Source organism: Puma concolor, chromosome E2 (genome assembly GCF_028749965.1).
Source record: "Puma concolor isolate L17-30 chromosome E2, mPumCon1.1.hap2, whole genome shotgun sequence".
Lineage (NCBI taxonomy): Eukaryota > Metazoa > Chordata > Mammalia > Carnivora > Felidae > Puma > Puma concolor.
Genome location: NC_141681.1, coordinates 43,893,528 through 43,914,933, shown reverse-complemented (window position 1 = coordinate 43,914,933; position 21,406 = coordinate 43,893,528). Strand labels below are relative to the sequence as shown.

Sequence of the window (21,406 nt, the reverse complement as noted above, 5' to 3'; positions counted from 1 at the left end):
CCTGGTCTCCTCAGACACAGATCCAGCACATCGTACCTGGTACCAGCCCCACTTCCTCAGACACCAACAGACCAGCATCTCATACCTTGCCGGGTCTAGGCCCTCAGACACTGACAGAGCCAGTGCTTCATACCTGTGCCCGAGCCTCTTCGAATACTGACAGACCCAGCACCTCATACCTATGTCACGCCCGGCCGCCTCAGACACCGACAGACCCAGAGCTCATACCCGTGTTTGGTCGTGTCTCGTGAGACGCCGACAGACCCAATGCCTCACACCTGTGCCAGGCCTATTCAAATACCGACAGACCCAGCCCTTCATACCTGTGCCAGGCTCCACCTCCTCACACTCTGACAGACCCAGCACCTCATACCTGTGCCAGGTCCTGCTTCCTCAGACACTGACCGACCTAGTATCCCATACCTGTATCCAGCCTCTCTGAACAGTGACAGACCCAACATCTTGTACCTGTGGCGAGCCCACCTACCTGGGCACTAACAGGTCAGAATCTCATACCAGTACCCGGCTCGGCCTCCTTCGGCAGTGACAGACGCAGCGCCTCCTACCTGTGCCAGGCCCTGCATCCTCAGACGAACAGACCCGATGCCTCCTACCTGTGCCCAAGCACACTTCCTTGAACAATGAAAGATCCAACGCTACCTGGCCTTGGCCCTGCCTCCTCAGATACTAATATGCCTGGGCGTGGCCTTGCCCCTTCTGATACTGACAGACCCAGTGCCTCATATCCAAGCCTAGGGCTGCCTCCTGGGACAGTGACAGGCCCAGAGCTCATACCTGATCGTAGTCTCAGCCCCAACACATACACAGGCCTACCATTCACACTTGCAGATTCTACTCTGTATCTTCCTGACACATTCACATCTTCTTAACAGCCATTTATAGAGCACCTACCACATAGCTATCACAAGCAACAGAAGCAGCCCATGGGGGCTCCCCAGATGTGTAAACGAAATAATCGTGCCAATAAATGTGAAATGAGATATAAGTGCTTGGGAGAAAGGAAATACACCAGTGAAACCAATTATGAAAGGAACCTGAGGAGTGCTTGAGCTTGGATCTAAGGAATGAGCAGGCATTACCCAGGAAAGCACTGAGTGGGGAGAAGCATTCCAGCAGCCAGCACAGCATAGGCAAAGGTCCTGTGGCTAGAGCAGCCTTTCTCAATAGTGAGAGAGTTAAGCCCCACAGAAAATACTTTCAGTGACTTCACTTCTTAACTGTCCCAAGGATGGTCCAAGGCTAGTACTCTCCTAGAAGCACAGAAGAGATGCTGATTCATTACATCGCCTGGATGCTTTGGGGCATTAGGGCTTAATTCTCTATTGGAGGCCCATTGAGACAGGCTGGGCAAGAGAAGCACAGCACATTCTAGATGAAAGAAGCAGCGGAGCTGGAGGGTAGAAGCTGAAAGGCAACACTGGAGAATGAAGCAGGGAATGCCAGGGGTCATCAGGAACGTGACAGTACTGTGGAAGAGGGTGCAAAGGACTGATTCAGGAACTTCAATCAAATAGGGTGAATTGAGAGAATGAGAGAATCAAGTGCAGCCCAGAGGTTTTTGGCCTGGGTAATGAGATGAACAGGGAGGCCCTTCACCTGGAAACAGTCCAGGTTTGGGGAAACCTTACCTGACAGACACCGTCCCAGGGGCCAAACCATGTATGACATGGGCTCTCAGATCTCACCGAACAGACTCAATTCTAGAAAGCAGACTGCCAAGCTGCTGATTTTGGCTGAGCCATGTCATCAGACCTCACTTTTGGGAGCCAGGCAATGCCAGTGTCTGACTTGAGCCTCTAAGACCTCCACCTACAGGACACAGTCTCTAGAACTCATGTTCGCTGCAGCGGCTCTTTCAGATCACACCTTATAGCTCCTCGGTCAGTTCAGCATTCTATGCCTCTCCCACAACAAACCTCACTTTATCTAACTAGTTATAATTCTATTATTTCCCTCACCTGAGTAACTCAGACCCCAGTGCTATAGACGACACCCTGGACTGGCTAGAGATCCTCATGCCTCTGCAATACCATGAGCTCTGCCTATCATGCATGACCGGGGTACTGAGAACAGGAAGCTGCCCTGGCCAAGGCATTCCATCTGTCCTACCTGATCCTAAGGGTCCCCAGGCAGACCCAGGTACACATACCTACGATGACTCTGGCTTTCCCTTGAGGGAAGCCCATGCTACCCAAGCCATGCCTGATCCTACCACCGAGGACCCCACCTGCACCTGACCCATATTCTCAGGCCTCACCGGCCACATCAGTTATGCATTCCTGGGCTAGAGCTTGCCTTCTCATTTCACCTAACAAGCCCAGGGATGCCAACTCATACCTGAATCCAGGTGACAAGAACCCACCTAAGATCACACTTATATACCTCTGCCCACATGACTCCGGATCCACGGACTCACGACACTGCATGGATGCAGTGGCTTCGCCTGTGAGGTTAGCTCTGCCTACCTGTGTCCCGCTCCAGTACCTCATACTACAGGGTCACACACCTGTCAGAGACTGGCTCCAGAAAGCTCAGCGGGTGTACCCAGCTCCACGTATCTGTGCCTGACCCCCCACATCTCAGATGACAGACTCGGGCGTACTTCCCTGAGCCCAACTCAGACTCCTCACACTTTCCTGAGAGACTCAGCTCTGTCTAAACAGGCCTGACCTCAACTCCCAGGCCCAACCTGAGAAACCCAGCTCCATATCCCTTGTCTGACATGGATCTTGGCATCTTGCAGATCTGACATTAGCAGCCACTGCTTGACCTGGCAACAACCGCTCACTGAGGAGCCTCAGACCTCATCAGACACAAGTATCTCTGTGTATACCAGTGCTCTAGAGACGCCCCCCCCCCCCCCCGCCTTGAGATGTGGCTCTCCCTCCCTGTGACTAACCCATGCTCTCCAAGCCTCCCCTCTAACTCTAAAACCTGGGCCAGCACACCTAAGCCAGAGCCACGTTCCAAGGACTTCACCAACAAGACTCTAGTGTAGATCTCTGGCTCCAAAGTCCATGCTTGAGAGAGCCACATCTACCTACTCTCGTCTAACTTAGGGCTTACAGACCTCCCTTGAACCCCACAGTGTCTGTCTACCTAAAGACCCCAATGCTGTGGGACTCGCCTGTGGCCACTCCACCCACCCAGGCTTAACCTTCTTCAGGCCCCACCACAAAGATCCAAGGGTACATGCCTTTGCCTGAATCCAACACCTGAAAGTCAACTCTACCTCCCTCCTCAGACCACACCTGACAGGCCAGCTCCACCTACCTTTGCTTGATCTTGGGTCCCAAGACCACACCTGGCAGGGCAGATCTGCCTACTTTACGTGCCTGTGGCTCTTACACTGCAGTTGGTGGGCCAGCTCTACCTACCTTCTATGACCCTGGCTCCTTATACTGTACCTAGCAGGCCAATTCTGCCTACCTGTGCTTGACCTTTAGCTCCTCAGACCATATCTGGTGGGCCACTTCTACCTACCTGTGCATGACTCTGGTCTTTGGATCACACCTGGAGGGCGATTTCTACCTACCTGTGCTTGACTCTGGGTCCTCAGACCACACCTGGCAGACCAGATCTGCCTACCTTACATGCCCCTGAGTCCATACATAGACCATACCTGGCTGGCCACTTCTACCTACCTGTCTCTGACCCCAGCTCCTCTAACCTGCCAGGCCAGCTCTGCCTACCTGTGCTTAACCTTGGCTCCTCAGACTGCACCTGGTGGTCGTTCTACGTACCTATGCTTGACCCGGGCTCCTCAAACCTGACCTGGCAAGCCAGATCTGCCTACCTGTGTTTGACCCCAGTTCTTCAGACAACCTGACAGGCTAGTTCAACCTACTAGTGCCTGACCTTGACACCTTAGACCATACCTGGTGGGCCAGTTCTACCTACCTGTGCTTAATTAACACTGGCTCCTCAGACCTCACCTGGCAAACCAGATCTGCCTTCCTGTGTTTGACCCCAGTTCTTCAGACTTGACCTGACAGGCCAGTTCTACCTACCTGTGCTTGACCCTGAATCCTTAAGACCAATGGCTAGTTCCACCTACCTGAACTTTACCCCAGATCCTCAGATCTCACCTGGTGGACCAATTCTACCTACCCATGCTTGACTTGGCTCCTCAGACCACAAATGATAGTGCAATTCTACCTACCTATACTTGACCCTGGTTCCACAGACGTGACCCGCAAGCCAAATCCGCCTACCTGTGCTTGACCTCAGTTCCTCAGACTTCACCTGAAATGCCAATTCTACCTACCTGTCCTTGACCCTGGCTCCTCAGACCATACCTGGTGGGCCAATTCTACCTACCTATGCTTGACTTTGGCTCCTCAGACCACTACACTGTCGTGTAGTTCTACCTACCTATATTTGACCCTGGTTCCTCAGACCTCACCTGGCAAACCAAATCTGCCTACCTGTACTTGACTCCAGTGCTTCAAACTTTACCTGATAGACCAGTCCTACCTACCTATGCTTAACCTGGGCTCCTCAGATCGTATCCTGGTTCCTCGGACCTCACCTGCTGGGCCAGCTCTGCCTACCTGTGTTTGACCTTGGCTCCTCCAACAACCCTTGGTGGGCCAGTTCTACCTACCTATGCTTGACTTTGGCTCCTCAGACCACAAATGACAGCGCAGTTCTACCTACCTATATTTGACCCTGATTCCACAAACCTGACCTGGCAAGCCAAATCTACCTACCTGTGGTTGACCTCAGTTCCTCAGACCTCACCTGATATGCCAGTTCTACCTACCTGTCCTTGACCCTGGCTCCTCAGACCGTACCCGGCGGGCCAATTCTACCTACCTATGTTTGACTTTGGCTCCTCAGATCATACCCTGGTTCCTCAGACCTCACCTGCTGGGCCAGCTCTGCCTACCTGTGTTTGATTTTGGCTCCTCACACCATACCTGGTTAGGCCAGTTCTACCTATCTGTGTATGACCCTGGTTCCTCAGATCTCATCCGATAGGCCAATTCTACCTACCTTTGCTTGATCTTGGCTCCTCAGATCATACCTGGTGGTCTAGTTTTACTCACCTGTGCTTGACCTTGGCTCCTCAGACCATAACTGGCAAGCCAATTCTACCTACCTATGCTTGACCCTGGTTCCTCAGACTTCACCTGATAAGCCAGTTCTACCTACCTTTGCTTGACCCTGGCTCCTCAGATCATACCTGGTGGGTCAGTTCTACCCATCTATGCTTGGCCCTGGTTCCTCAGACCTTACCTGGCAAGTCAGGTCTGCCTACCTGTGCTTGACCTCAGTTCCTCAGACTTCACCTGATAGGCCAGTTCTACCTACCTATGCTTGACCTTGGCTCCTCAGATCGTACCTGGCGGTGTTACCTGTGCTTAACCCTGGTTCCTCAGACTGTACCAGGTAAACTAGTTCTACCTACCTACCTGTGCTTGACCCTGGCTCCTCAGACCTCACCTAGCAAGGCAGATCTGCCTACCTGTGCTTGACCTCAGTTCCTCAGACTTCACCTCATAGGCCAGTTCTGCCTACCTGTGCTTGACTCCAGTTCCTCAGACTGCTTGATATACCAGTTCTACCTACCTGTGTTTGACTCTGCTTCTTCACACCTCACCTGGCAAGCCAGATCTGCCTACCTGTGCTTGACCTAGGCTCCTCAGATCATACCTGGTGGTCTAGTTTTATTTACCTGTGCTTGACTCTGGCTCCTCAGACCATACCTGGTGGACCAGTTCTACCCACCTATGGTTGATCCTGGTTCCTCAGACCACACATGCCAGGCAAGCTCTGCCTACCTGTGCTTGATCTTGGCTCCTCCAACCACCCTTTGTGGACCAGTTCTACCTACCTGTGCTTGACTTTGGCTCCTCAGATCATACCCGGCAGGCCAATTCTACCTACCTGTGCTTGACCCTGGCTCCTCAGACCTCACCTGGCAAGCCAAATCTGCCTACCTGTGCTTGACTCCAGTTCCTCAGACTTCACCTGATAGGCCAGTCCTACCTACCTTTGCTTGACCTTGGCTTCTCAGATCATACCTGGCGGTTTTACTTACCTGTGCTTGACTCTGACTTCTCAGACCATACCTGGTGAACCTATGGTTGACCCTGGTTCCTCACACCTCACCTGCCAGACCAGCTCTTCCTACCTGTGTTTCACATTGGTTCCTCAGACTTCACCTTGGTGAGCCTGTTCTACCTACCTGGGCTTGACCCTGGCTTCTCAGACCATACTTGGTGGGCCAGTTTTGCCTACCTGTGCTTGACCCCTGGGTCGTCAGACCTCGCCTGGTGGGCTGGATCTGCCTACCAGTGCTGGACCCTGGCTCTTCAGACCACACCTGGCAGTGCAATTCTACCTACCTGTGCTTGCTTCTGAGACTGTACCTAGTGGGCTAGCTCCGCCTACCCATACCTCATCTCCGTTGCTCACATCTCACCTAAGACATTCGGTTCTTCCCAGGGCTGGACGTGACTTATTAGAACTCACTGGACAGATTGAGTGTTGTGAACCTGCCCTAATCTTGGCTCCACAGACCTTACCTGATAAACCCTGCTGTACTCACCTGTGCTGAACTATACTGACAGTCCCAAGGATACAAACCTGTGCCATTTACAGACTCCGTAGACCCTTCCTGAGAAACTCAATTCCATATACCTGTACCTGGCCACAACTCGTCAATCTTGCAAAATAATTCTACAAGATAGGCAGAGATGCAGTTCTATCTGCTGATCTTGACCTTACCTAGGAGATCCAGATCTAGTCACTTGTACCCAATCCTGGTTCCTGAGATCTCACCTGAGAGACTGAGCCCTGTCCTCCTGACTTCACTTCATATCCTCAGAGATCATCTAAGAGATACAGTTCTTTCTACATAAGCCTAACACCAGCTCCTTAGGCCTCGCCTGAGAGATCTCGTCTACCGACGTATGCCTAAACTCAATGGTGAGACAGAGTTGAATGAACCTAACCATGTCTTTTCAGGTCAATCTACCTCTGCTTGCCTTTGGTTTCATAGATATTACCTGAAAAACTCAGCTCTACCCACCTGTGCTTGACCCCAGCTCCTCAGATTCAGAATACTAACCAGAGCCTGACCTCAGCATTCAGACCTTACTTGGTAGAAACCCAAGGTACAAACCTGTATCTCACCTCAACTCTTCAAGCCCCACCTGACACAGACCTGTTCTACATACCTGAGCCAGACCCAGAATTCATGGATGCAGTTCCCCTTCCTTTTGCCTGACTCCAGCTTTTCAGTCTTTTCCCAGGGGACCCAGGACCACCTCTAGGATCACCGAGTTGTGCATGACCAGAACTGCTGGATATCACCTGAGGACATAGCTCTGACCTGGACCTGACCATGGATTTCTAGTCCTCACTTGTCAGACTTTGCTCTCTCTGCCCTTTTCCGGCTCCAGTGTCCTCACCTGAGCAACCCGCTTCTACCTATATGTGCCAAATCTTGGCTCCTCAGGCCTCCCTAAGAAACCTGCCTAGTTATACACACCTTGTCTGACTCTAGCTCCTGAGACCTCAGACAGATGTGGCTCTACAGACCGCCCTTGGCCGACTCCACTGTACAAACTTAATCCGAACAGATATTTCTCTCAGACGGGACAAATTCCTGGCTGCTTACCTGGGCCTGAGGGAGGACTGGTGAGAGCCCCTTGGTGCCTGAGTGACTCGGGCCTCAGACCTCTCACCCTATAGACGTGGGTCTCTAGACCTTTGTCTGCCACGAGCCTCTCAAACTATACCTTACCAACACAGCTCCTGTATCTTTTTCACACGCCCCAACTCCCCAGTCCTCACCTTTTATAACTTGCTCTATTCCTAACTTTCCCTCTCTGGGCCCCTCAAACCCCACCCCAGCCAGAACCCAGTGCCAGAACCTTGGCTGGTTGTGGATCCGCAAAGGCCTCTGCAACCCCTGAGCTCTGCTTATCACACCTGGTCAGGATGCCGAGAGCCAGGTGGCTGATGTGGCTCAGGGGGCTTACGTGTATTTGCCTAATTCTGAGTTTTAATCATCTCATTTGAGTGAGCACACACCCATGACCTGATGCTCACTTTGCAGAACCAGCCAAGAGAGACCCCGATGTATATGACTGTCCTATGCCAGGGACTTCACTTCACCGATCCAGCTTAAAGTACCTGTACATGACTTTGGTTTCTCAGACCTCACTTGATAGAACCATCTGTAAATACTGGTGTCTTTTCCAGAATTCATAGACCTCATCAGTACCTTTACCTGTCCTTGCTCCTCCTCAGAACTCACCTGTACCTGTCCTGGCTCCTCTTCAGACCCCACCAGTCAAAGTTAGCTCTCCAATGTATGTGGACTCTGGCTGAGCCGCTGAGCCCTGAGAAACCCCACTATTTACCATCGTACCTCTGCCTGATCCCGACACGAGGCTACCCCATGACTGACCCTAAATGACCAGGCTCACCACTTATATGTCCCCCTGCCAGACTGGACTCTTCTGATCTTACCTCAAAGCCAGTACAAAATCCCCTATGTCTGTCCTGACCCTCTGTCTCACCTGAGAGATACTAGGCTCCAGAAATTTCCCCTGTCCCTGGCTCCTCAGGTGACACCTCTTGATTCAAAATGATATACATCCTTAGTGACCAAGGCAGGTCCCTCTTGCAGCCACTGTGTATGCGGTATGTGTGGCCTGGCCCAGGAGGCCTTCATTGTGCCCACCTCGGTCACTCAGGCCACACTGCCCAGCCCCAGCCCCATGCCTTACCCCAGGCCTTACCTGGAGACCTGCGCCTCTCCCTAAGCCACACCCCCCTTCATCTCTGCACGCTGGACTGTTACGGCCAGTGAAAACCCACAGAGGGGTGACTGGCAGGCCACTCGTTCCTGACCACCTCCTGTTCAGGCTCCAGATCCCGGGAAAGAGGTAGAAGGCGCCTCCCCTACTTTATCAGACATGCAACATGTTAGAAAGCTGCACAGTCTCTCTCGACCGGGGTTCCTCATCTGAGCCACAGGATGAAGAAAATGATCTGAGTGACTCTTCTCAATTCTTCCAAGGATGGTACATAATTAGTCCCATTCTAGAAAGAAGTTAACTCATTACACACAACAGATGCCTTAGGGCCTTAGGGCTTCATTTTCTCCCAGACTCCGAGGCCTTCAGAGCTTTCAGAGATCACATCTGTGGATGCAGCCACCGAGCAAACAGCTCCCAGTCGAAAGGCTTGCAAACAGCCCCAGTGGGAAAACTCCCATTGGATGACACCCTCTTTGGTGTGCCTGCCACGGTCACGTGTTAGAATAGCGCCTGCTGCATTCACAGCACCCACACTGCGCCCTGCACCCCAAGGCTCCCCTGCATTCCACAGCCGGAGCCTTTCTCCCACCAGGGCCACGCTCAGGCAAGCCGCAAGGATAGGTCCCGCTCACTGTTTGGCACCAGCTGTGGCCATAGCTGAGATGAGTCCCTGACCACCTGCTGCTAGGGCTGCTCAGGCGAGGTTTGTTCTGCAGGCTGCCTGACAAGGCTCCGTGCAGGCCCCAGGCCTGGCACCTCCTCTCTGCCATCTGCCGGCTGTTCCCACCCCTCCGGAGCAGGCCTGCCCAGTCACACCTCCTGCCTCACCCTGCCCCTTGGCCTTTACAGATTGCAGCTGCAGTTCAGAAAAAGGTCAACACTGAGAATAACTCACAACCTCAAGTTTAGTGAAGGGGGTAAGGGTGGCTCCAGTTACCCCACGGTGGGGGCCGCTGGCAGGCACCCAGGGGAATGTCATCTTGGCCTTGCAAGCTCAGCCCGCCCTCAGTGGAAGTGGAGCCCTCATCCTGACTGGGCTGCTCCTGCCCCATAAGCCTCTCTGAGGGCCTCTCGGCCATTTCCCAAAGCTAGGCATGCAGCAGGTGCTCAATAAATGTTGACCTGACCTCATAGGCCCCTCATGTGTGTCTCAGTGGTCACGCCTGGCAAAGGACACATAATTCACCCAGCACAAGGAAGTGTCTTTACTTACATCCCAGAACTCGAACATGTTTTGAGGGTCAATCCCAAACTCCTTCACTTTAGTCTAAAAGGGGCAAAGGGAGAGAAAGAAGGAAGCCTACGTTAGCTGGATGAGACCAGGAGCTCCTGGGTGCCAGGCGTCATGCCATTCAAGCTGCGGGCAGATGGGGCAGGGCTGGAGTAGCCGGTCAATGCCGGACAGGAACCAGCAGATTTCACCCCTAGAACTGGACACAAGGCCGGCTCATACCCAGAAACAGCTGCAGCCTGGTGTCCGTGAAGCCCTCCTGTGGCGGGAGGCCACACCCCCAGTGCAGGGACCTGGCCCACACACTGCCCTGCAAGACCCACCTCCTGGACCTGTTGAGGTACAGACACCAACCCATCCAGGACATACGGGAAACTGAGCCCAGGGTGGGAACCCGAGAAGGGCAGGGGCCACCTCCCAGGCCAGGTGTCACACAGCCAGGACACCTGTCCAGCCCCTTCCAGTATCTGAGATGGTGACCCTTCCCCAGAAAGCCTTTAGGAGATGGCCAACCCTGTTCCTCAGGTGCTTGGTCCCCTGTGCACAGAGGGTCAGCAACCCTAGTCAGACAGGAGGAGATGACCCTACCGACCAGTCTCAACTCTGCCGGCAGAAGGCAGACAGTGGTGCTCTGGTCAGCCAGCGTTAAGAGGTGCTCCTGCCTCCCCTCTGGGTAGGGCAGCCCTGGAGGCAGGGGTGCGAGTCAGATATGAGGGGCAGAGGAGGTGGGGGGAACGGTTAGGAAAACCTGTGTGCTTCCAGCTCTGACATAGCCTAGTACAAAGCCCACCAGACAGCAAGTGCCCACGAGGTTTGTTACTCCTGGCACACAGCCCCACCCCCCCACCTCGCACAGCCCCGGGCCAGGCAGACTGTAAGAACTGGCAGGCAGGAGACCGGTGTTCTAATCCCAGCTTCACTGACTCATGCAGTCACTGGGCAAAAATCCTTCACCGGGGCTTAATGTTCTTATATAAGAAATGGGATGCACCCTCCACCCCTACCCTGCACACCCCATGTGGGGACAGGCCAGGGGCAGGGTGGCAGAGGCCAAAGGAGATCATGTGTGTGGAGCGTTCTGGATTTCAGCCAGGCGTCAGAGGTAGACAGGGTCAACGGGATCCCTCTTTGGAGCTGCACAGATGTGACGGCAGGACGCAGAAGGGGTGCTGTGCCGCTCACCTCCGTCACAGGCAACTGACCCCTTCTATCCCATCAGCCCAGCCAAGATCCCCAGACGTGTGAATCACACCTCAGCTTGAGTTTTCTGATAGGCTATGACCTTGACACCTTGATGTGGCCTGGGCCCTCCCAGGGAGGAAGTCTGGAAGCCCACACGGGCACTTACCGTGTTGGTAGACAGGGCGACAAAGTGCTTCGCGACTGCAGAAGGCTACAAGAGACAGAGTCAGGTTACACCGAACTGAGTCCAAAGGCCGCCCAAGGGTAGTGAGCCTCCCACCCCTGGAGAAACTGAGGTCCTGGGTGGGACTCACTGCTCCCAGTCCTGGGCTCTAAGGCTGTTGGAGGAGCCCCACGTCAAGGTCAAGAGGAGAGAGGAGTTAGAGGCCCAGCCTACCTCACAGGGACACAAGGCTGAGGGTCCCTCCCCTCTAAACAAATGAGTGTGGCCAGGGGCAGAGAAGGCCCTACAAGGCCAAGGGACCTTAAAGTGCCATCAGCTAGTCAGAGCAGGTTCTGGCACACTTGATATGTCTGGGACTGGGAAACGTCTTAACCAGAAAAGGTGGGCACCAAGAGAGGCTGCCTCCTGCTGCCAACGTCAGGAGAAATAGGGCCCCATGTAGCGTTAGGCTCGGCCACTCAGGTGGACAGGCAGGCCCACCCCGTCCTTCCCAGCCCACGCAGTGCCCACCACCCACCCCAGCACTCACATCCTTGGCAGACAGGAGAAACCACTCCTTCGCTGTCTCTGCATTCGTAATGGTCTCCTGGGTGGTAAAGGTCTACAGCCAGAAAGTACAGCAGTCAGTCCCCAGCTCAGGGTCGCTGTGACCCAGAGCCAGGGTTCAGTGGCAGAGGCCATGCGGGTGCCCAGTTATCACAAGGAGCAGTGACAGTCACTCCAACCTCTGCCCAACTGTCCACAAAGTCACAATGAGTGGTTCTGTCTGGGGCAGAGGCCTGGAAGTATTACCATGATCCTGTGATTCCAGGACTTCCCAACCAGATTGAGAAGAATCCTAGTGAAAGCCACATACACAGCCCCCATCCCACCCACACACACCACTCCTTCACCACAGGTCAAAGGCCAAAGCATCTTCCAGGAAAGGGGCAGTGGCCACGCTGGGAGCTCCTTTGGCCCAAGCTAGGCTGTGATCTCAGAATCCAGATGGAATTCTTCATATTTTATGTGCACTGATGGGAGTAAACAGGGCATAAATGGCCACAAACAAAACCCAGGCTGGGCACAGATCCCACAGAACAAGCAGATATGAAAGTTCTGGGGCGCCTGGGTGCCTCAGTGGGTTAAGCGTCCAACTTCGGCTCAGGTCATGATCTCACAGTTTGTGAGTTCGATCCCCGCATCGGGCTCTGTGCTGGCAGGGCAGAGCCTGGAGCCCACTTTGAGTTCTGTGTCTCCCTCTCTCTCTCTCAAAAACAAACAAACAAACAAATAAGCAAGCAAAACAAGACGAAGGTTCTAACTGACCAGTTCGGGTTTCCATCAGGTAAACCGCATTTACTGCCTGACAAGAACAGTCTGAGCACAGCTTGCCAGACCTGATCCATGAAGCACGATGTGCTCAGGAGGGTCTACCCACCCCGCCCCACCCCCACCAACCACACACAGGGCTGGGGAGCCAGGCTGGGTCCAAGGCCCGTACCTTGGAGGCAATGATGAACAGGGAGGACTCGGGGTTCAGGGTGGCCAGAGTTTTGGCAATGTGGGTCCCATCGATGTTGGAGACAAACCAGACCCGGGGACCTCCTGAAGAATACGGCTTAAGGGCTTCAGTCACCATGAGGGGTCCCTGTGGGTAGATGCAGCATCAGAAAACAAGACTCAGGGCCTACAGAAGTGGGGAAAGCCAGGTCTCACCCTGGAAAAACCAAGACTCTGGGTGGGACCCCTCACCCCATCCCAAAGGAGTCCTCCTTACCAGGTCAGAGCCACCGATGCCAATGTTGATGACGTCCGTGATGGGCTTGCCTGAGTACCCCTTCCAGTCACCGCTTCGGACACGCTGGTACAGAGTGGGAGGTGTGTTCAGCCCAAACGTCCAAGTATAAAGTGCTGCTCAAAAGGATCCTTACATCTCAAGCCCAACGTCCAGACCCTCACAGGGTCCTACTGAGACCACACTGGCAAATCCCTGCCATACTCACCCCCCCCAGCTAGACTCTATTTCATCATTAACAAAGTGGGGGACACCCCCATCTCAGTAACACTGTCAGAATTTGCCAAACGGGGGTGAACTCTCAGCAGAATCTAATGTATGAGAGACTGAGGGACGTGAAATACCAACTACTGGGGCTGGTGCCAGGGACAGGACCATCAGACATGCAGCCAAGCTCCACACGGACCCCACCGATTCCTGTCTCCTGGTGTTTACAACACTGCATACCACCCCCAAGCTGAATAAGGGACCTGTGCACCCATCAGGTACATTAACCCATTAGTCGCGTTAAAGGAACCGCCTAGCTTCTTGGGTTTAGAAATTCCCAGCTTCTCTAGGCAACAGGGGCTAAAATTAAGAGATGGCTCTTTGGCAAAGATCAAATCTAGGGCACAGTGAGAAGGTGAAGCAGAGAGTGTGGCTATAAAATGCTTTGTTTAGATATCAGAAGGAGCTAAAGTGGTAACACAGAAAACATTTTGGTCAAATATCCGGCTTCGGAGGAAACTCACTCTCAAAAACAATGATAGAAAAGGCCTTGTCTTGAAGATATTTGTAGGTATGGCTTTTGCCTGATGGAGTGAACCCCCCCTCAGTAAGCTTCATAGGAGACCCACAAAGACAACTGAATTGTCAGAAACACTACCGGCTTGGACTGAAAGGGACAGAGATAGTACAAAAGGAAAAGAGGGCTTTAGATACCCATGTTTTTTTTTTTTTTCCAACATTTATTTTTGAGAGAGAGAGAGCGAGCAAGCAGGGGAGGGGCAGAGAGAGAGGGAGACACAGAATCCAAAGCAGGCTCCAGGCTCTGATCGGTCAGTGCAGCGCCTGATGGTACGGCTCAAATTCACAGACCACAAGGTCATGACCTGAGCCGATATTGGAAGCTTAACCAACTGAGCCACTCAGGCATCCCTAGATACCCACGTTTCTATGGGCAGTAAGCAGGCCGAAAAACCTATGTAGCTGCAAACACAAACTACCTTTCAGGTAAAAAGAATGAATGAGGGCAAGGCCAAAATCCTTGAGAAATGATTCCTAGACCTTGAGTCCTAACCAAGCCAACCTCGAGTCTATGTCCTGCTGGATTTCAAAATGGTTTGGACCAATGACTCCTGTGTGCCTCCCCTCTCCCCTCTCTTTGAACAGGAATTCTCCTATATCAGCTATCCTACACCTACCTCACCATTGTGGGTTGGGTGTGTGCGGTGCAAATAAATTGTTTCTTTAATTCACATGTCTTCACATCAAAAGGAAGTATATCTGAGTTGCATTAAAGGAAATGCAGATACTGCTCGACCTCTACCTCATTCTGATGATGAGGTTCTGGACTTCCAGCTGATCTTGTAACGGGATACAGCCTTAGGAGAAAGTGAGTAGGGTGTTCTCCATGTGGAAGGAACATAATCACTGGGAGCCAGAAGGCAGACTGTGTAGCCAACTCCCAAGATCGCTCCCAGTGGTCCTCACCTCCTTGTGTTCATGTCCTTGTGTTGTCCCCTCCTCCTTTGATCAGAACTGACCTATACAACTAACACAGTCGTACAGGAATGAAAGATGTAATTTCACGTGCTAGCTCAAGGTACTAAAAGACCCTGAGGCACTCTGTCTTGCTCTCCCTTGGATCACTCACTTGGGGAAATCAGCTGCCTTGTCATGAGGACACTGCTGTACGGAGGTCCGCAAGGTGAGGAACTGAAGCCTCCCCAAAGCCAGCATTAATCGCGAGTGAGTCCTCTTGGATGCAGATCCTGCAGGCTCCATCAAGCCTTCAGATGAGTGCTAACCTTGGCCAATATCTTGACTACAACCTTATGAGACCAGAACCAGCCAGCACAGCCGCTGCAAATCCCGATCCACAGAAACGTCAATCGTGGTCTTCAGCTGCTAAGTTTTGGAGCAATTTATTATACACCAATAGAAAACTACTACATACATCTTCCCCCAAACCAGTAAGACCCAGCAACCTTTTTCTTTTTTAAAATAATAAGGCAACCAATTGTCATGGGAAGTTTTCCATCAATAAAAAAATAAAGTTCTTCAGCTTCTCAAGCCTCCCTCTCACCATTAAAGTTTTGTTACAATAAAGCATCCCAGGGGAGAAAACTTGTGTCTTTAATATGACTACGCACAGCCTTTCTTCCACCAGATGGGGTTTTACAACACATGCCAGTTTTGCAATTTCCATTTCCAACTTCATTGCACATCCTCAACAGCAGGGCAGGTCAAGGTAACCATAGCTCCCTAATATCTAATGGTGCCCGGGACTACAATATATAAACATATACTGATTTTACTAATTAGTTTGTTGATGAATGGGCTCAGGCTGTTTGTGTTTTTTAATTTTTTTTTCATTTTTAAAGATTTTATTTTTGGGGCGCCTGGGTGGCGCAGTCGGTTAAGCGTCCGACTTCAGCCAGGTCACGATCTCGCGGTCCGTGAGTTCGAGCCCCGCGTCAGGCTCTGGGCTGATGGCTCGGAGCCTGGAGCCTGTTTCCGATTCTGTGTCTCCCTCTCTCTCTGCCCCTCCCCCGTTCATGCTCTGTCTCTCTCTGTCCCAAAAATAAATAAAAAACGTTGAAAAAAAAAATTTTTTTTAAATAAATAAATAAATAAAAGATTTTATTTTTAAGTAGTCTCTATGGCCAATGTGGGGCTCAAACTCACAACCCCAAGATCAAGAATCACACGCTCCACTGACTGAGCCAGCCAGGTGCCCTGAGCCCAGGTTGTTTGTGACTTTTGACACTATAATCAGGATCATGGTGAGCATCCTCAACCCGACCTTGGCAAACTTCTAACCTCAGCACAGCTATGGGGAGTGTTCCTCACCGTAGAATTGCTGCCACTCAGTAGCTTTTTTTGAACTATAAATACCCCATCAGTCTGAGTCAGGTATCCCACAGCCAGCTCTAAAGGAGTGCTTTCCTGGAAATAGCTTCCCGGACAGCCAGCGCCACACTCTCCACGCCGCAGGCCTGAGCACACACGCGCTCATCCGAAAGAGCACCAGCTTCTGACACGTGTCAGCTCCACCACTCACCCCTGATGGCTGGAAAGGCCCTTCCCTACACCCAAAGCCCATCATAAGTACCGACCACACTATTAAGGAACACTGTGGAATCCAGAGTCTCATCAGGATGCCAACCCTTCCTCACCCCACAAAGTTCTACTCATTTGGCCAGGCCACCAGGACTGATGGCCAGATCACTCCTGCTGTCTGAGGTCTGAAATAGCTGGTAGCCAAAGCAAACAGACTTGGGCCAGTCACAGGTGGGGGTCACTGCTCCCAGGGACAAGCTGACCAGAGCCCAGATTATCACTCTCAGAGCACACACAGCCCATACATGCTATGTGCATGTGTGCATGCACGCACGTGCACACACACACACACACACACACACACACACACACGTACATCACCCCTGTACCCCAGGCTTGAGGATGTCCTCTCACCCTTGCAGAATCGACCCTGGAACAGACACTAAGGCAACAGTGGTTGATGTGGGGAAATCTCTAGCTGATCTCTGAAGCAACATCTACACCCACCCACCACAGGAAAAGGAGGCACCGTTATGTGGACAGAGGGACATGTCTTACTTATTTACAAGTACAAATAAGCTGCAAAAAGTAGTTAAAAATGAACCCATGTGTGTGTATACGTGTGTACATACACGTTTCAAAGAAGAGAGAGATGTACGTATACACATAGCACACGCATAGGAAGCTTTCAGAAGATTTCACAGAAACTGCTATAAATGCTGCCTCTGGAGAGCAAGCTGGGGGCACGGTCAAGGAAATGTTAAAACATTGAATTTATCATGGCACCTAGGTGGCTCAGCTGGTTGAGCATCCGACTTTGGCTCAGGTCATGATCTCACAGTTCATGAGTTCAAGCCCCGCATCGGGCTCTGTGCTGACAACTCAGAGCCTGAAGCCTGCTTTGGATTCTGTGTCTCCCTCTCTCTCTGCCCCTCCCCCACGTGCATGCACTCTCTCTCAAAAATAAGCATGAAAAAAATAAAGTTAAATAAAAAAAACCAGGGGTGCCTGGGTGGCGCAGTCGGTTGGGCGTCCGACTTCAGCCAGGTCACGATCTCGCGGTCCGTGAGTTCGAGCCCCGCGTTGGGCTCCGGGCTGATGGCTCAGGGCCTGGAGCCTGTTTCTGATTCTGTGTCTCCCTCTCTCTCTGCCCCTCGCCCGTTCATGCTCTGTCTCTCTCTGTCCCAAAAATAAATAAACGTTGAAAAAAAAAATTTAAAATAAAAAAATAAATAAATAAATAAACCATTCAATTTATCCAGTTCTAGAATAAAAAATAAGGGCATGTTGCTAAAGAGATTAGAAAAAGCAAGTCTCTCTTCTACCTGCTCTACCTCCTCTCCTCTACCATCCCATCCCTTTAGGGGCCTCAGCTTTCTTTTCGGATCTTTATTCTGGCCAGACTGTCACCATGACCCCACAGGTGATTACAGTTCAGCAAAGAGGTTGCTCTGTGGCTGCCAGTGGTAGGTCCATCAAAACAAGGGTAGAGCCCCCAGGCCAGCGAGCACACAGACCGCCTCCATGCGATGAGGCCTTGAGTTCTCTCCAAGCAGAATGGAGGGGCGGCCCATCAAGGTCCCCAGATTCTCAAACACATGCACACCCATGGCCAAGGGCAAGTCCAGCGCAGGAGCTGCTTACCTGGCAGAAAGACTTCATCTTCTCCAGGACCCTGTTGACCTCTGGCATCACATCCTTACCATCCACCAGAATGGGGGTGTTTGACCGGTTCCGCAAGGCCACATGCAGCACTGCCCGATCCTGGGGATGCAGTCAGCGTGTGAAGACCCCCACCCCCACCCCCAGCCCAGGGCAGCCACGCCCCCGGGGGGGGCACAGTGCAGCCTGGGCGAGGAGTCAGCCCAGCCCTTTCTCCACTGACACGCAAGCGAGCCCTGAGGTGTGTTAGTACCACAGTCTTGTACTGAGAATCTACTGCGTGCTTCTGGGTGTAGAGGCTACCCCAGGACCTGGAGGAGGCAGGCGTGTGATGCTCCCCTTTGGCTACAGTCACAGGGGGAGGGAGACCAGGAAAAGCCCAGGGGGCCCCTCGGTGTTCAGAGCATGAAAAGCCAAGGAAAGAGGAACAGAGTGAGCAAAGGCAGAGAATGGGAACACAGGTGAGAGACAAGCAATCAATGGGCTCAGAGGACCAGGGCTCGTTAACCTCGTCTCACCTCCTCCGTGAGAGTACATGGTAGTTGCTGGCACCTTCTGAAAAGTACCCCCAGCCCCTTGGATGTGGAGCAAAGAAGGGACTCAAATGTCCCTCACCAAGCGGCCCCACCCCACCAACTGCCAGAACCCAAACCAAACCAAACTGTAGGCCCGTGACAGGTGCCAAGGAGCTGTCCTTGTCATGTGAGAGCAACAGTCCCATCAAGCTGAAGCCAGTAGAGGAGCCCTTGAAGGAAACAGCTCTATAGATCCCAGGTGGATAGGAAAGAGACGGTCTCTGGACTCCAACCCAAGGGGAGGTTCACTAAGGTGGAAGACATCATGCCACTCTACCCTCACCCTGCCCAACCTCACTCCTGTCCGACATTCTATAAGAAGACGCACTCCTCCAGGAAGCCCTCCTTGACTGCAGCTTCCCTCAGCCTAGCCCAGCAGTGAGACAAGTTGAGTTTGAAACTTTGCTATCTCTTATAACGTCTTGGATAACCGACTTGCCCTCTGAGCCTCAGATTCCTCTTGTGTGAAGGAGGATAATAACACTGTGAGGATAAGACTCTTAGCACTCAGTGATTATTATGCCTCCCCGCTTCCACAGCAATTCAGGAACAGGGCCCCCAAGGCCTGGCTGTATCTCTGCTTCCTACTGATGCCTACCACTGAGGAGGTTGATCTTCTGTCCTAAGATTTCTCTTTTCACTAATAAAACTCAGAGCAAAGATAGGCCAGAGTTAAGTTCTCTGAGCATGCCTTGAGAAGCCATCGCCCTGCAGGCTTGGGATGTGCTCTAGGCAGACGCCATTCCACCCTCACCAGGTCCAGACTGCCAGTCTTGGGGAAGATGCACCCCACGGCCCTGCAACCCACTCAAGGAAATAGGCTTTCAGGCTCCTTGTTAAGCAAAAACATTGCTGAAGAGCAGAGGTGAAGACACCGTGCGGTGCTCTCAGTCAGATGAACCCCAAAGGGAAGGAAGAGGCCCTGGAGGGTATGTAGAGTCGGCCATCCCCAGGCCAGCTCACCTCGGTGAAGTTGATCTTCTCGCCATTGAACATGCGCTCCCGGGCAGCCTCCACACCCCTGGACTTGGCCTGGGAAGAGAAGATACCGAGGCCTGATCCACTCACACTGGCAACCAAGTGCCCAAGCCACCAAACTCTGGCTTGATGCAGTCCCAGTGGGGCTGACAGACAGCTGCAGCCTGGTGCCCCCCACCCCACTGCCTGCGAAGGGTCTGCTCAGACACTGGCACCGAATCCCCTGGGACGCTGCTTAGAATCGGGGCGGGGGAGGGCAGGAGCTCAGAGCCCTGTGTCGGCACAGAGGCAGTGACTGAGGTCCGCTGAGGGAAGGAAATAAAATTGCTCGAGGACCTGTAGGCTCCCAGGACCCCAGTTCGCTTGCCATGCTGTGGGTCACAGGTCAAGCCCCCCACAGCCGAACATTACCAGGTCCACCAGCATCTGCATCACACTGTCGGTCACAAGGTTCTTTGAGTAATCCACCAGAATCCGCCCATGGTTGGTGTTCAGGGTCAAGCTGCAAAAAGATGGCAGAAGCCACTGACCACACCCCGTTTCTCAGGAGAGCCCATTCCCCGACCAGAGCTGCATCCAGAAAAAAAAATTCTCCCTGAGCCACACCCCAAACAAGCCTCAGCTGCTCAGCACAGCGGTGCTGTCGCCTGTCTGCCCACCAGCACAGTGAATGGGGCCAGCCTTACACAATGGGGCTGCAGACCCTTCCTGAGGAGCCATTCCTCTGCTAAAACCGGGAAGACAACGGCTGGGTGCACTGCCCCTGCCTACCCCGTGGAGTGACCATTCCCTCCTAGAGCTTCCACTCTGCGACTCAACTTAATCGGGAAAGGACTCAGAAGGCAGGGCTGGTCATGGGGCTTCCAGTCTGGAGCCACAGACCTCCCCTCCCCAACACACCTGCACCAGTCACCGGAGCACCACGAGATTCCTGCCCCCCCCCCCCCCCAAGATTTCCTCCCACTGATTCCTTTCCATTTCCTGGTCATGCATAGGTCTGCACACCGAGCTTCCTTCATATAAATCATGCCCCCACATCTCCACCTTTCTCCGCGGCTCCCCGCAAATCCCCCAGACCCGCCCACCCACATCGCAAACCTCGGGGGTCCCCGCCCGTTCTGGGCCAGGGGCGGGTGGTTCAGGGGACAGCCCTTTCCCGCCTGCTGCGTCAGCTAAGGCCCCAGGCCACAACTGCGGAAGGAGCCCCTTCTCAAATGGCAGGCATTAGAGGTGGGGGGCGGGGACAGAAGGTGGAGAGAGAGATGCCCCTGCGGAGGGAGAACGGCGGAGGGGCCTGCTTCTCATGACTAAGCAGTCCGGCTCCGAGACCTCCGCGAGCCCCCAGGAACCTGCTTCAAGGAGGCTTCAAGGACAAACTGGGGCCTGGGCCTGGGCCCCGATCCGTGGCCGGGGTCGGCCGAGGACCCCCGGGGACCGCCGGCCCGACCGCCCCGGCCCCGGGCCCGCACACCTGACCCGATGCGCGGCGCCCTGTGCACCCGGATCCGGGTCCCGCATGCCCGCGCCCCGTCTGTGGCCCCGCGCGCGCACCTGAAGTGGTTAAAACGTTCCTTGTCCCCCTCGAAAAGGCGGCGCAAGTTGAGGTCAGAGCCGTGCTCGCGATACCATTGCTGCAGCTTCTGGAATTGCGGGTTCTGGGTGAGCGCGGCCATGGCGACAGCAGCGGGGTACTCGGACTGGGACGTGCTTGGAAGAGGAAGAGGGGGCGGGCGGCGCGCAGCTAGCGGAGGC

At 53.3% G+C, this 21,406-nt stretch overlaps 1 protein-coding gene and 1 long non-coding RNA gene across 3 annotated transcripts in view; both read right to left on the bottom strand.

Annotated features, from left to right (window-relative positions):
• Positions 1 to 10,007, bottom strand: part of LOC147573522 (uncharacterized) — a 10,422-nt gene extending 415 nt beyond the window's left edge. Inside the window, exons 1-3 of one of the 2 annotated variants that reach the window (XR_015244841.1) lie at positions 5,733 to 10,007; positions 5,051 to 5,679; positions 53 to 4,943 (exon numbers count right to left, since the gene is read on the bottom strand). This is a non-coding gene — a long non-coding RNA (uncharacterized LOC147573522). Of the gene's footprint in view, positions 1 to 52; positions 4,944 to 5,050 lie in introns of both variants that reach the window. The other variant, XR_015244840.1, reaches the window with a different exon arrangement.
• GPI (glucose-6-phosphate isomerase) overlaps positions 1 to 21,406 on the bottom strand; it is a 26,318-nt gene extending 4,912 nt beyond the window's left edge. Inside the window, exons 1-9 of the mRNA XM_086689609.1 lie at positions 21,206 to 21,406; positions 20,066 to 20,156; positions 19,640 to 19,708; positions 18,084 to 18,203; positions 13,158 to 13,241; positions 12,882 to 13,028; positions 11,928 to 11,999; positions 11,381 to 11,425; positions 10,015 to 10,068 (exon numbers count right to left, since the gene is read on the bottom strand). Coding sequence (XP_086545735.1) covers positions 10,015 to 10,068; positions 11,381 to 11,425; positions 11,928 to 11,999; positions 12,882 to 13,028; positions 13,158 to 13,241; positions 18,084 to 18,203; positions 19,640 to 19,708; positions 20,066 to 20,156; positions 21,206 to 21,327 — 804 coding nt within the window. The 5' untranslated portion in view covers positions 21,328 to 21,406. The remainder of the gene's footprint in view (positions 1 to 10,014; positions 10,069 to 11,380; positions 11,426 to 11,927; positions 12,000 to 12,881; positions 13,029 to 13,157; positions 13,242 to 18,083; positions 18,204 to 19,639; positions 19,709 to 20,065; positions 20,157 to 21,205) is intronic.